The following is a 12273-nucleotide window of genomic DNA, read 5'->3' on the forward strand; positions in this document are numbered from 1 at the left end:
GCTGAAGCAAGGTAATTCAATTTCTATATACAGCAAGACAATGAATAGTTCTAAGGCAGTCATGATCAGAATCTAAAGAGCAAATAACTACCTCATTTTCCAATGATGAACACTATAAAGTTAAAAGAAAAAAAAGAAAGCAGTAAGTCGAATTGTGTCCTTTACTGAGCATACAGCTCCTGCTGGCTTAAAAATTTTCAACGAGAAGAACAGAGTTGGTTTTGTTTGGTTTTTCCAAAGAATGCCCAAAGTTGAGTTAGTCAGCTTTTGATTTTGACCCAAAACCTTAATTCTCCCATAAATTACAACTGCATGGCTAAGTGTCCACAAGCTAAAGGAGCATCCTTCAGGGTAACCTTCAATGCATACATTTTTCCTCCAACAGAAAAGTAACTTACACCTCAGTTGCAGGGGGGACAGCTGCCCTGCCTATGCTCTAGGATGTTATGGCAAGTGTCAAGGTGCCCATACTGAAGGTCTGAGGTTTGTATTTAAAAGCAATTACTTTTACTGTAGCACAGGAAATAACTGCAGAGAGTAACTGATGTCCTGCTAAGAGATCCAGAAAGTCTCTTGAGATGCTGAGCAGCATATTTTGTGATTTCCATGGTACCCACACTTGTGGATGCCAAAACCAGCAGTAGGTAAGTGAATGAACATCACACAGTCGCTCTTTATTAGCTCATTTTTTTTCATGTTGTACAAAGCCCAACAAGTAGCAATTAAAGAAGGAATTTTTGACATTTCAGAGTGAGTCAAGCTTGGAAGAATACTGACTGATGTGGTGTCCACAAAGTTCGGGCTCTTCAGGCTGGCAGAGGAGTTAAAGCATGTTTTCTTATTTCTTACATACCTTCCTAGCCTCCTACAAACTGCCCAGGGGGATGGGAGGAGTATTAATTGAATTCAGGTTTCTTGTATTTGTCTGAGTTAAGAGTTGCAGCTGGTCAACACAGAGAACCTTCAGTCCTTCCAGTTGCTAGACCCTCCTGAAAGCAGGAGAATTAAGGAGGAAGCTCCACTGAAAGTCACTTAAGGAATCTGTGTGATTATGGGAGTTTGGGGATTTCAAAGTCCTTCTTTGCTGCTGTTCAGTGCCCCTCAATTTGTACCTTCTCCTGGCTGAACAAGCTCCACTTGCTCTGGCTTTCCTCAAAGGGCACGTCTTCTAGGCCCTGAGCACCTTAGTGATCCTTTGCTCACCTCTCCCCAGTATTATTTCCACTTCCTGGTTTTGGTGGGGGTTTTTTTGGTTTTGTTTTGTTTTTTTTTAAGTTCACAATATTTGGAATATGGTCTAAAAAATGCTAAGCAGGGGAGGTTAATCACTTCCCTCCTTCTGCTAGCTGATACTGTCCAGACTGCTGTCTAATCTTCCTTGCTGCCAGGTCCACTGCTGGCTCGTGTCCAGTTTACTATTTGCCAGGGCATCCAGGTTCCTTCTTCAGAGCTGCTTTCCTGGGGTTACTCCTTCTTAGGTGTAGGACTTGGCCACCCTACTCCAGCTTATCCTATCAACATACAGACTGAGCTTCCTTTCAAGGGCCCATGAGATCTCTTGGTTTTAAACACAAGGGGTTTTGCCTCTTTTCAAACAAAATATGATAGGATATTCCAATTATACAATTACAATTTATGTATAGTTACAACTCCTGCTCACTGACAGTACAATTAGAGCAAGCCTGGCTATGCTTCTCACCATGCTAACTTTTCTTTAATCAGTAATGTGCATATTGCTGCTTAAATTTGCAAAATGCTTTGGAACTCATACTAGTAATAACACTGCAGTCAAAACACATCACTTTCTATTAATATATTTTTGGATGCTGCCTTTTTTTTTTTAGTTTGTTTTAAAAATGGTTTTCAAAGCATATCTAATAGATACTTAATAAAATCAGAATAAGGCTGTTTCGTGCAGTGGAAGCAAAAAACCTTCATATATTATTATAAATTGGTGATGAACCATAACACAAAATGCATTGAAGACAGGTTGCAACCACAAAGTATTAAGATGTCTGTAACTAGAAATAAACACTATTTTTTAGGACAAATAGAAAGTAAGAAGTGATTCATATACAGAAGCTGACAAAGATTAAATACATGGATATGACAAACTTGGTTCTGCATTGTAGCAGAAAATTACATGTGTTGTAGGAAGAAAGCCTTAATAAAACCTATATCTGAGGGAAAATAAAACCTGATGTGATAGAGAGGGGAAAAAGTAAGTCCAAATCAGAGCCTAAAATTTCCTGGTTCTGGTCCCTTAAGTGTACACACTGAATTGTTTCTATTATTGTCTAAAATAAGGGAAGTTGTAAATGAAGCAATTTTCACTGAGACACTTAAAATACACATAGCTAGGAACGCCTGAAGGGGAGAGACAGAGTAACTACAGCAGTTGTCTCAGATTTAACAGATTTGATTCAGATCCTGCACAATCCTCAGAACAGTTGCATTGAGTCTGGCCACAGATATACTTTCCCAGCTGGAGGAGTAGGTATATGCCCCATATCCTCACATGGCAGAGAAAGCCCCAGGGACTTGGCTTCCCATCTGTATGAATGGTGATAATACCATATTTACCTCACAGGCACGAGGATCTCCACACTCAGCTTTGGGAAGCTCATAGCTAACGTGGTAACTCTGACAACCATGCAATAACCTAAAGTTAAGACCTTAGTCTCATGAAAAATCACCGCGCGACACCTTGAAGTCACCATTTACTACTCTCTTCATCCTCCAATTTGTTTGGCACTGGAATTTATCTTAGGAAGGTCTGAGTTTGTGCCAAAGTATAGACTGAACTCCTCCAAAGGAAGTATTTCCTCCACCTAACAAATGCAGAACACTGCACCAGGCAGCACTTGGCCAGGAAAGAAATCAGTCATGATAAGCCTGCACAAATATTGACTTGAAGTTACAGACTTGCTGATGCCTTATGGCAAAGGTACTCCGTTGCCAGGGGCAGAAGTGGCAGAAACACAAGAACTCTTCTTCCACATCATGTTGTCAGAGCTTTTACCTTGCTCATCATCTTTTTAGCACCTGTTGGGTTTTGCTTTAGAATAAAAGCCACGATCATTGCCCTGTAAAATGCACCTTCTTCCACTGTCCCTTTCTAATGCTTTTATCCCCTCTTATGTCACATCTAACTACTACAGACATATTGCAGATGAGCACTTCATGAAAATTCAGATGTTGACCATTAGGAAGCAAAGGCAATGCTGTGAAGAATTGTGGATGCAAATCTACAGTTACCTTAGAGGTTGGCAGAGACAACGATGAACACTATCAGCTGTAACTGGTAACTACTAGCACCTCATTTAGGAAAAGACAGTCCAAGTTATGGAGACTACAACTTAACCAAAATCACAGAGATAATTTCTGTTTTTTAAAAATGTATAATGATAATGCTGTTTTCTAGAAGTAAATTTCCACTACAGCAACTAAACAAGAACATCTTTGTGGAGAAGGAAATAAAAGAGAGCTCTCATAACTCATATTGTAATCCAAACCCAAGTTCTCCTCCTAACTCTCAATGTCTCTAAAATCCAGAATGCACAGATGCAGAAGAGCTGACCTATCGTTTGGTTTATCCTTGGGACAGGGTGCCAGAGAGGAAATAAATAAATTAACAAGAAACCATGAGATTCAGCATAGCAGCAGCTTTGCTTCCCCACAGCTGGTGGAATGCTGGAAAATGTACAGGATTCCAGTTCTGACCAGTCATTAGATTTAATCAGCAGAACTGCTTTCTCAGAAAGCACTTGTAGGTCTTTAAAGCTATATCCAATTAAGTGAAGATCACGCATAACATCAAAGAGGAAAATCACATGCTAGCAAAGGGCATGCTGAGCAGTTATTCATTAACTAGAACATTCCCGTGGCAGAAGTTTTGTAAACATTCTGAGCAACTGGATTTCCATGCTTAACAGATACCCAGGAACACTATGAAAGACTATTTCCAGTGCTGTATGCAAATTCTGCACATGTCTACTCAGAAGGTGTGAAAGCACTGTGGTATTTTTTATGGTACATATTCACAGTTAGAGTATGGTTTTAAAACCTAAGAATGCTACTAGTCAATGATTTCCTTAGCTAACTGAACACAAGCAGGGCTCACATCTCAAGTTTCTAGACTTCTGATTCAGGAAGAAAAAAGGAGACGATCAAGGTGGCTGTTCTGCCACCTTGCTCCCTAAAGAACAGCCTGAAATAAAGAATACCTCAAAAAAGCCCACCTGCCGCTCTGGCTCTACCACAGCACAAGTACTTGGTGAGCCAGAAGATTTCAGGGAGAAAAAAAGCACTGAGGGATGACACTTTCACAGAAGGCCCACACCTGTACGTGTGTTCTCCCAATGTGCAGCAAAGGATCCCAGCCCTTCCAAAGTAAGTTCTGATTTTATGGGCTATACTGATCAGAAGGGTCCAGTTAAGGTCAAAGGAACTGATCTCAGCTCAGGATCTGGATGAGAATTTTAAGCAGTTCTCAATCTCAATCAGTAATTCACTGACAGTGAAAATAACAGATCAGATGAATGGCTTTCAACTGCAGGGCTGCGAACAAAGGTCCTGGAATAACACAAAGAAGCGGCTGTCATGGGCACATAACACCTAATATGGAGTTTTAAATTATTATTTTCTATCAGCTTTCTGCTCAGATGTTCCCCAGCAGTAAGTGCTGTTTTGAATGGATCAAAGGTAGAGAGTATTTTCTTCTTCTCTACAAAATTTTGTAATGTAGATGGGAGGAAAAAATCTCACCAAAACCAGCAGCAGCAGAATTTTGTTCCTGCCTGAATAATTTTCCTTCCTTCAAGCCTTCTCCTACCCCACAGTCAGTGTGATGCCAGCAGTAGAGAAGGCGAGACAAACTTCTGCCCTGGAGTTTAAAATGCACACCCAAATAACCTGCTTAGGAAAAACAACTCTAAAATAAAAGTAGAACTAGATACAGGAAAGGAAAGCAGGCAATTTTAAAAACTTCCCTGGGAACTTATTACAGTTGATCACATCAGGCACTATTTCTCCAGCCACAGCCAATGCCACCTCCTCCTCCAAAACTCTGCCTATCGAAATTCACCATCCTATTGAATGTTCTCACCACTGCATGTCACCCTCAGATACTGCTTTCTCCACTTACCCTGCATGGTCTCTCTGAAGGTTCCTGTGCTGGAACTTAACCAGAGAGCATCTTCTCCACGCTGGAGTTTAAAGATGCTTGGCTCTGTCTCTGTTCAGATGCTGCCCTCTGAGCACTGACTTCTCCTACAATGTGACCTCCAAACAAATCTGACATTTAATTTTCTGGTGCCAATCACAATGGAAATTTGATCTGGATTTCCAGGAAGGGTTCTGCACACCTGGTCTCATTGGTGAAGATCATGACACATCTCTGTCTGAACAAAAACTGTCATGATTCCCTTCCCCTTCCAGTGACTAGCCAATGATTTTCCCTGTTAATTTTATTTTCTGCATCATGTTGCACAGCTTAGAACTAACTAATCTGCTTTATGAAACTATGGACTAGGTTTGTAGAAGGCTAGTTTTGCCTTTTTTTTTATACTTAAGTATACAATCTGCAAATGAAGTTATAGTAATTCTGTATGCCAATTAATAAGACGGGTAGTCATCCTAATTTGTCTGTGCAACCTTAATGAAAATCCAGTTAATGTTCATCTTTCTGTTGACTTCAGCAGGACAAGGACATAGTGAAACATATACCCCCAGCATTCTGCAGGTCTGATCAAGGGGCCTTAAGACAACAATCTTGACAGAAATGCATGTAAGAAAGCAACTGAAACATATGATACAGAGAGGAAAGCACATTAGCAGCATCACCTCCATCATTCTGTCTCTGCCCCCAGCACTGCAGCTTCACTTGGAGTTTTAGACACGGACAGTTTCCGTGTCAGAACATACAGAGAAAGAATCAACAGCTGAAGCTCTTCTTGGAGCAGCTAAGGCTGTAGCTAGGCACAAAGGCAGCTGTCTGCAAAATTATCAGTTAATCCTTTATTCAACTTCCAAACATTTCTCAAATAGTTAAGCGTATGAATTGGGCACAGGCAGCTCTAATTCACACCAACACCTTGAAATGCAATACACATGCACATCCTCCTGGCCAGTCTCCAGCAGGATTGAACTCTGGCCATCAAGGGCCTTCAGGGCAAACAGGGGGCAAACAGCTTTCAGTGCTGTCTCAGCTGCAGTTCTGCAGTGAGCCCCTCACTGGTTGTGATATCTCCTTTCAAGACATCGCCCCTGACTGCCTGCTCACACATCCCTCAAAGGCAATGACGTCACCACATCACTACTGAGGCTGGTGAGCAAAGAGCTGCACGGTCTTGCAAAAGGGCAAATGGCACCATGAAGGAAAGGTTGAGAAAGGAGCAGAAGAAGACAACAGAATATGTGCAAGCTCTGTATAAAATAATCTCTCACACTTCAAAACAACATGACAGTTTAGCCCTTTCACTGGCATTTCTCAGTTCAGCATACCTTCTAAGACAACACCAATGTCCTCCTCTTCCCCTACACAAAGTTTTTGTCCTTGTCATAGAGACAGTTTCTGCCCACCCATCCCAAGTCCTGTGGCACCTTACCACCACTTGTCATATCTCTTTCTCAGGTATGTGTTTTCCTTCCAGTGCTTCCAGCTGACATATTACAGAATCCAGCCTCCGCTTTGCCCTCCTTCCCTGAGTACTGCCACGCTCTGCTTCAACAGGAACATGTGCAATGCAGAAGAAAACTGGCTTTAAACACCTCCATGCAGCAGGTGAAAAGGCAAATGGAGGCTGCAGGGCAGCACGATGAAGTGACAGCGCATCACTTGCAACAGGGCAGTGCACTGTAGGGCTACACCTCAATCCATCAGAAATCTCTGAAACCAAGGACTCGGTCTTCTGCACAGAGGAACATTTATCACGTTGCTTTGGTCCCTTCTCTTCTACCCCCCTTCTACCACACAAATAAAATGCAAGCAGAAACTCTTTTTCCTGATGTTCTGCCAAGACAAACAGGCAACTCAGAGCATCACAGGTCTCATTCCCCCAGAGCTCTCACTTAATTTTGCTCAGAGGCACTGCAATAATCTTGTCTCAAACCACCTCATTCCAGCATTCATAGGCTATTATGTAGACGAGACAGTATCAGCTGGCCAGCTACAAACAAATGAACAAAGAAGTAAATAAATCATTCGTGGAATGTTGGCATCTGCATTGTTTAATGTCTTTTGTTTCAGTACTCTCATCTGCCCCTGCACACACATCCCCCTTGACTTGTAAGAAACCACGGCTTCACTAGCAAAGCAGAACGCAGTGACAGAGCGAACCTACCTTTACGGAAACTAAAACACCGCTTAATTCTCCTATAAGTAGTTTTAGGAATGAAAGGAGCTGCTGCTAAGGCACCTGGGCTGCGGACTCCAGCATTTCTGTCTTCAGGCATCATACAGGCCAAGCCCCCACGTCCCTCCAAAGCTCTCCTTTACCAGCTGCATCCAGACGAAACACCACGACTGCTCATCGTTACTGACTGCTGAGGAGTTCTTATAATAGTGTATTTTCCTCTGGAGCTAGCAGATTTGTGGTCTTCTAGATCTTGGGTAGGGCTCGAAATGATTTTAATGTTCTCTTCCCTGCTTCAATTTTGCTTTGGGGAACAATTTCCTTCCATCTATTTCCTTTCGTTTCTTTTATTTCCTGCGGTGAGACAACTGCCTATTATGCAATGTCACAACAAAAGAGTTTCAGCAAAAAAATGTATCTTCCATTCAAAGAGAAGTGCCTGCATAGACGGAGGGGGAGAAAGACCTCTTTCTCCCAGCTGGAACAGGGGGCTGAGCGGCAGAGTCTCTATTCCACAGGATAAGGTCAGCACTTTGTGGCGTTCAAGGGGAAAGAGAAGAACAATACCAAAAAGGCCACTGAAGAATCCTCCAGGATACAACACTCCTTGCTGGCACCCTCTATTTCTGCAACCAAGAGGCAAAAATAACAGCCCCTTCGCCCGAAAAGCTCTTTGTCCATAAGAGATTCCTTTCAAAAGACCTTTTATACACCCAGCTCCTCGTTTGATGCTCTCGTGGGCTTCTCGCTCGTTTTATTGCCTTCGAACTACCAGGAGCTCTCACGGGAGAGGCGCGTCAGATGCGGCAGCAGCGCATCTTCGCCGGCAGGATCCCGGGGAGCTGCTGAGGAATACGTGCCTCCAGACGGGGATGCGGTGGTGGCTGGCTCCCTCCGGCCCCCGGCCAGGCGATGGCAGCCCGGCTGCCGCCGCTGCCGTGTGCGTGCAGCAGGTGCGGGGGAAGGACGCGCAGGAGCCGCCGCAGCGCAGGTTTCGCCGCTCCTCCGGGTGACTTTGAGTTGACTTCAGGCGGCTGTCATGTGCGGCTGCTGGAAAACCGAGCAGGCTGTGCCTGGCTCCTGCAGGAGGTGCCAGACCTTACACCACTACTCCTGCTAAAACGCTCATGCTCCTTCTTCTCCCTCCCCCTTAGTTGCAGGCTCTGTAAAAAACCTGCCTTTTTAATCTAATCAGGAAGGGAATTTCATGTGCAAACAGGCATTGCATGCCCTGCCTCATTTACATTTCTTTTCCCTTTCAGATTTTTTTCCACAGTCACCTTATTCTTTTGGTGTCAAAAAACAAGCTGTTTCTGATCACCTTCACAGATTCCCACCTGCCCCCCTCCTGCCTGCTCTTTCTAGCACAGGTTAACAAATAACAATTTAATGATATGGTTAATCATTTACAAAGCTCCTTGCTCTGGTACCAGGAGTCCTCTCCCACTGCCAGACAAACTTTTAAATATTAGTGGCTCACCAAGATTCAAACACATCCGTTACATGTGTGCTTGCACACCCACACACAGCTTGCTTACAACGCTTAAGAAAACCAGAAAATTCACGTTACTCAAAGTGGCACTTGACTTGTGTGACACTGGACTATTGTGGTTTACCATCTAGTACTGAAATTTAGGAAGCTGTTATAAAACTAGCGTTCTGATTAATTAGCCGTTTGAAATAATTTTGTCTTGTAAATTTTTTACCGGCTAGTCTCCATCATGTGACTGCAATTTTTCTCTATCTTGTTTATAGTTTTTGTAACATATAAATCCATTTTTAACTTCAGCAGCTACAGCTCATAAAAGCTCTTAAGACAAGCCAGAAGCGCCTGTCTTTAGAAGGGTCAGACTGTTGCAGCAGCTGTAGAAACATCCTTGTAGCAAAGGATAATAAAAATATAAGTGTGTCCCAACATTCATAATTACAAAACAGTTAACAGGGCTTATTTACACTTGTGAAGATGGCTCAGACTATCGACTTAAGTAGTTAATAAAATGGGGGACATGCTAAAAACAGGGTTCTTAATGGTGACAAATCCCATGATACTGCTTTTGCCTTGTTATCACAGCCAAGCCTTCTCACGTTTTCCAGGGAATTAACTGTTTGCTTCCCATTACAAACAACCCTGAGTCAGTGTATTTGCACAAGAAATCCAATAGGAAAAACAAGAAGAACACGCTTGGAAGTGTTTTAACTACAAACGAATTGAAACAGTGACGCAAGGATTGCTCCTGCTTTGTTTTATGCAAATCAGCATGCAAAGTCTCCAGAGAGGTGCCTCCTTCAGCAACTGGCATTTAATGTGCCTAGAACAATGACAGTGTCCTGAGAATTTTCAGAGGGGCTGAAAGGATTCCCAGCTGTAAATCAGAAATAGCTCTTGCCCTATAAAAGAAATGAGGAGCTGGTGAAGAAAGCATAGGGTCAGGACTTAGGAGATTTGGTTTCTATTTGTAGCTCTGTGCATGGACTTGGGCTAGAAACGGAGTTTCACCTAATCTCAGCTCCCTGCCTCTAACACGTAGAGACTTCACCACTTGCAGAACGGCAAGGCTGCCTTTCCTTATTATCTGCCACAGAAAGATACTGTGGTGTTGGAAGCCAAGTTCAAAAAACCACGAAGACACACTGAAAAATCCAGTTCTGTTAAGTCCCCAAATTTATCATTGCTACAGCAGCTTATGCTGCTACCTCACTGGAGCAGGAGAATATTGAGGAGCTCAACACGAGGCCTGCTTTGCAAAGAGAAAGCTGGGTATGGGTAATCTTCATGCTAATTAAAAAAGCAGATTTCTTAAGTAGCCTAATTACAGAAGACTGTGCTCCTTGCACCTTCCCTCTCCCAAACCAACTCAATATGCCTGAAGCAGATCACATCTTTTAAGACAAACCTTTCACTTTGTGGGTTTTGGAGTTGGTTTGGTTTGGTTGGGTTTTTTTTAAGCATCCTCTTACAAGACCTACATGCCCAGACTCAGGGCTGTGCCTGCTTATTTAACACATAGAGCCAGATCCCAGTGAGACACTACTGCTTTGCACCACCCTTCCAGGGCACATTTTCCCAGGAGGAGCCAAAGTAAAGGCAGTCATGTTTCAGAGATGCCAGGCAGGCCCTAGCTGACCAAGTCCCTCAGTGCAGCTGAGTCCGTCAGAGAGGCTGAAGTCCTCTCCTAAAAACTGTGACCTGAATAAAGCACAAAGGAAGATGGGTGGCTTAGAAGAAAAGTTTTCTTTAAAATGGTAGTTTCCTTCAGTCTCTCTCTCTCCTCCCTCCTGTGGTCTACCTGGCAGTTAACAAAAAGACATTTGCAGTCAGAAGTCACAGTTTTCAGTGCTAACTGCACTTCTCAGTCATGAAACAGCACAGACCATCCTGCCTTCCTGATTTCTCCAGCAACCTGCAGACAAGACCAATTGTTTGATGCAATACCAGGTGCTCTTTCACAGTAGGAAAATATTTCTGTCTCTAGACTTAAGAGATTTGAGAGCTCCAAGGAACAGGCTGATTAACGTACAGACATTTTGTGCAAGTGTACCAATCACATTTGTATTATAGTAACAGAGACACTATCACCAGAACAATAATGAGAGAAATTATTATAATAACTTGCAGCCCATTCAATATAAGAGAGCTTTTTAAAAAGACAAGTAGACTTCCAACAATAAATTTTCATCCAGTACTACTGAAATTACTGGACATGCCAATCAAAATCCTATACTGCTAGCGCTAATATTCTGAGGCACAGCTTTATATAATACTATTACTGGTCTTAGCTGTCACTGGCAGGAGAATCGCTGACAGCTTCTCATAACAGGCATTTATGAAACACATGGATGGTCTTTCAGCTGGTGACCCAAGGAATTACCCTGCCTCTCCCTGCAGAAAAGCTGATTTCACAGAAGACCAATCTTCTGTGAAAACTTGTCCTCACACTATCGTGTGCTATCCTCATCAAGAGAAGTGTTTCCAGACAGTTTAAAGCCTTTTAATTGAGCCCTCTGCATGGAAACATGCCCAATACCTGCATTGCAAATGAAAACAAAAGGGTTTATTTACTCCACTTTTCTGGAAAGATCTAGACCGTTCTCCACTTCAGAACTCTGGCTGTGACTGAGAGACAACAGAAGAACCCTCATGTGTCTTTTGTGCATCTGGGAGCCCTGCATGTTCCCTCACTGACTCACCTCCTCCAAATGGTGCCCATATAACCCTGCGGATGGATTTCACCCAATCCTCCATGTCATTCTGCGTGCTCGCCATAAGGAGGTACGTCTCATGATTAGCTGTCATCCGCTCTCGGTCTCCTCCTGCAAAAGAAGATAATTGCACTTAGAAACCCTTTTGTTTTCCTGCCCAGCCAAGCTCCTGCCAGTCTGGCTGCTGGAAGCACCGACAGTGGCTCCACAGCAAGCAGACATGGATACTCTGCAGTGGAGTGTTTATCGTCAGACGTGGCATGAAAAGAAGGTCCTGTAAGTACATTCCCCATCAGACAGTGAGAAGCTGTCATGCTTCCAAAAGGAAATGAGAGGATAAATGTCATCAGTAAACAAAAACAGCCCCATGCTGTTCCAAGAACCACAGGGGCCCACACTAATCTGTAACTTGATACATGCACTGGAAATTCTGCAGTAGTTACTGTACCATGGAGGAGAGAATAAATGCAGAGACAGATAAGGGTGCTTTGAACAAGTGGGGATGACTCCACTCTTATTTTCAGGAACACAATGTGTCAGATTCATAGCAATAACATTTGATACACCCAAGTGCTGCTGTGACTCTCTAAGGAGAAGGCAGCCGACACTTGCAGCTGACATGGTACAATCCACTGCCTTGGACAGGTCTGAGGATTAGATTAAAAGGGAACACACTGCCTTATTTTCCTTTATTTCAAAGATAGGCGCACACTAAGAA

General features: G+C 43.1%; 1 protein-coding gene across 8 annotated transcripts in view; it reads right to left on the reverse strand.

The window, feature by feature from the left end:
- Nucleotides 1-12273, reverse strand: part of ARHGAP24 (Rho GTPase activating protein 24) — a 214659-nt gene that overhangs the window by 26111 nt on the left and 176275 nt on the right. For 6 of the 8 annotated variants that reach the window (XM_032685271.1, XM_032685265.1, XM_032685267.1 and 3 more), the window contains one exon: nucleotides 11544-11666. In XM_032685271.1, coding sequence (XP_032541162.1) covers nucleotides 11544-11666 — 123 coding nt within the window. Of the gene's footprint in view, nucleotides 1-7343; nucleotides 8724-11543; nucleotides 11667-12273 lie in introns of those variants that run through there. The other 2 variants (XM_032685270.1, XM_032685263.1) reach the window with 2 other exon arrangements.

The sequence above is a fragment of the Chiroxiphia lanceolata genome, chromosome 4 (genome assembly GCF_009829145.1).
Source record: "Chiroxiphia lanceolata isolate bChiLan1 chromosome 4, bChiLan1.pri, whole genome shotgun sequence".
Taxonomy (NCBI): domain Eukaryota; kingdom Metazoa; phylum Chordata; class Aves; order Passeriformes; family Pipridae; genus Chiroxiphia; species Chiroxiphia lanceolata.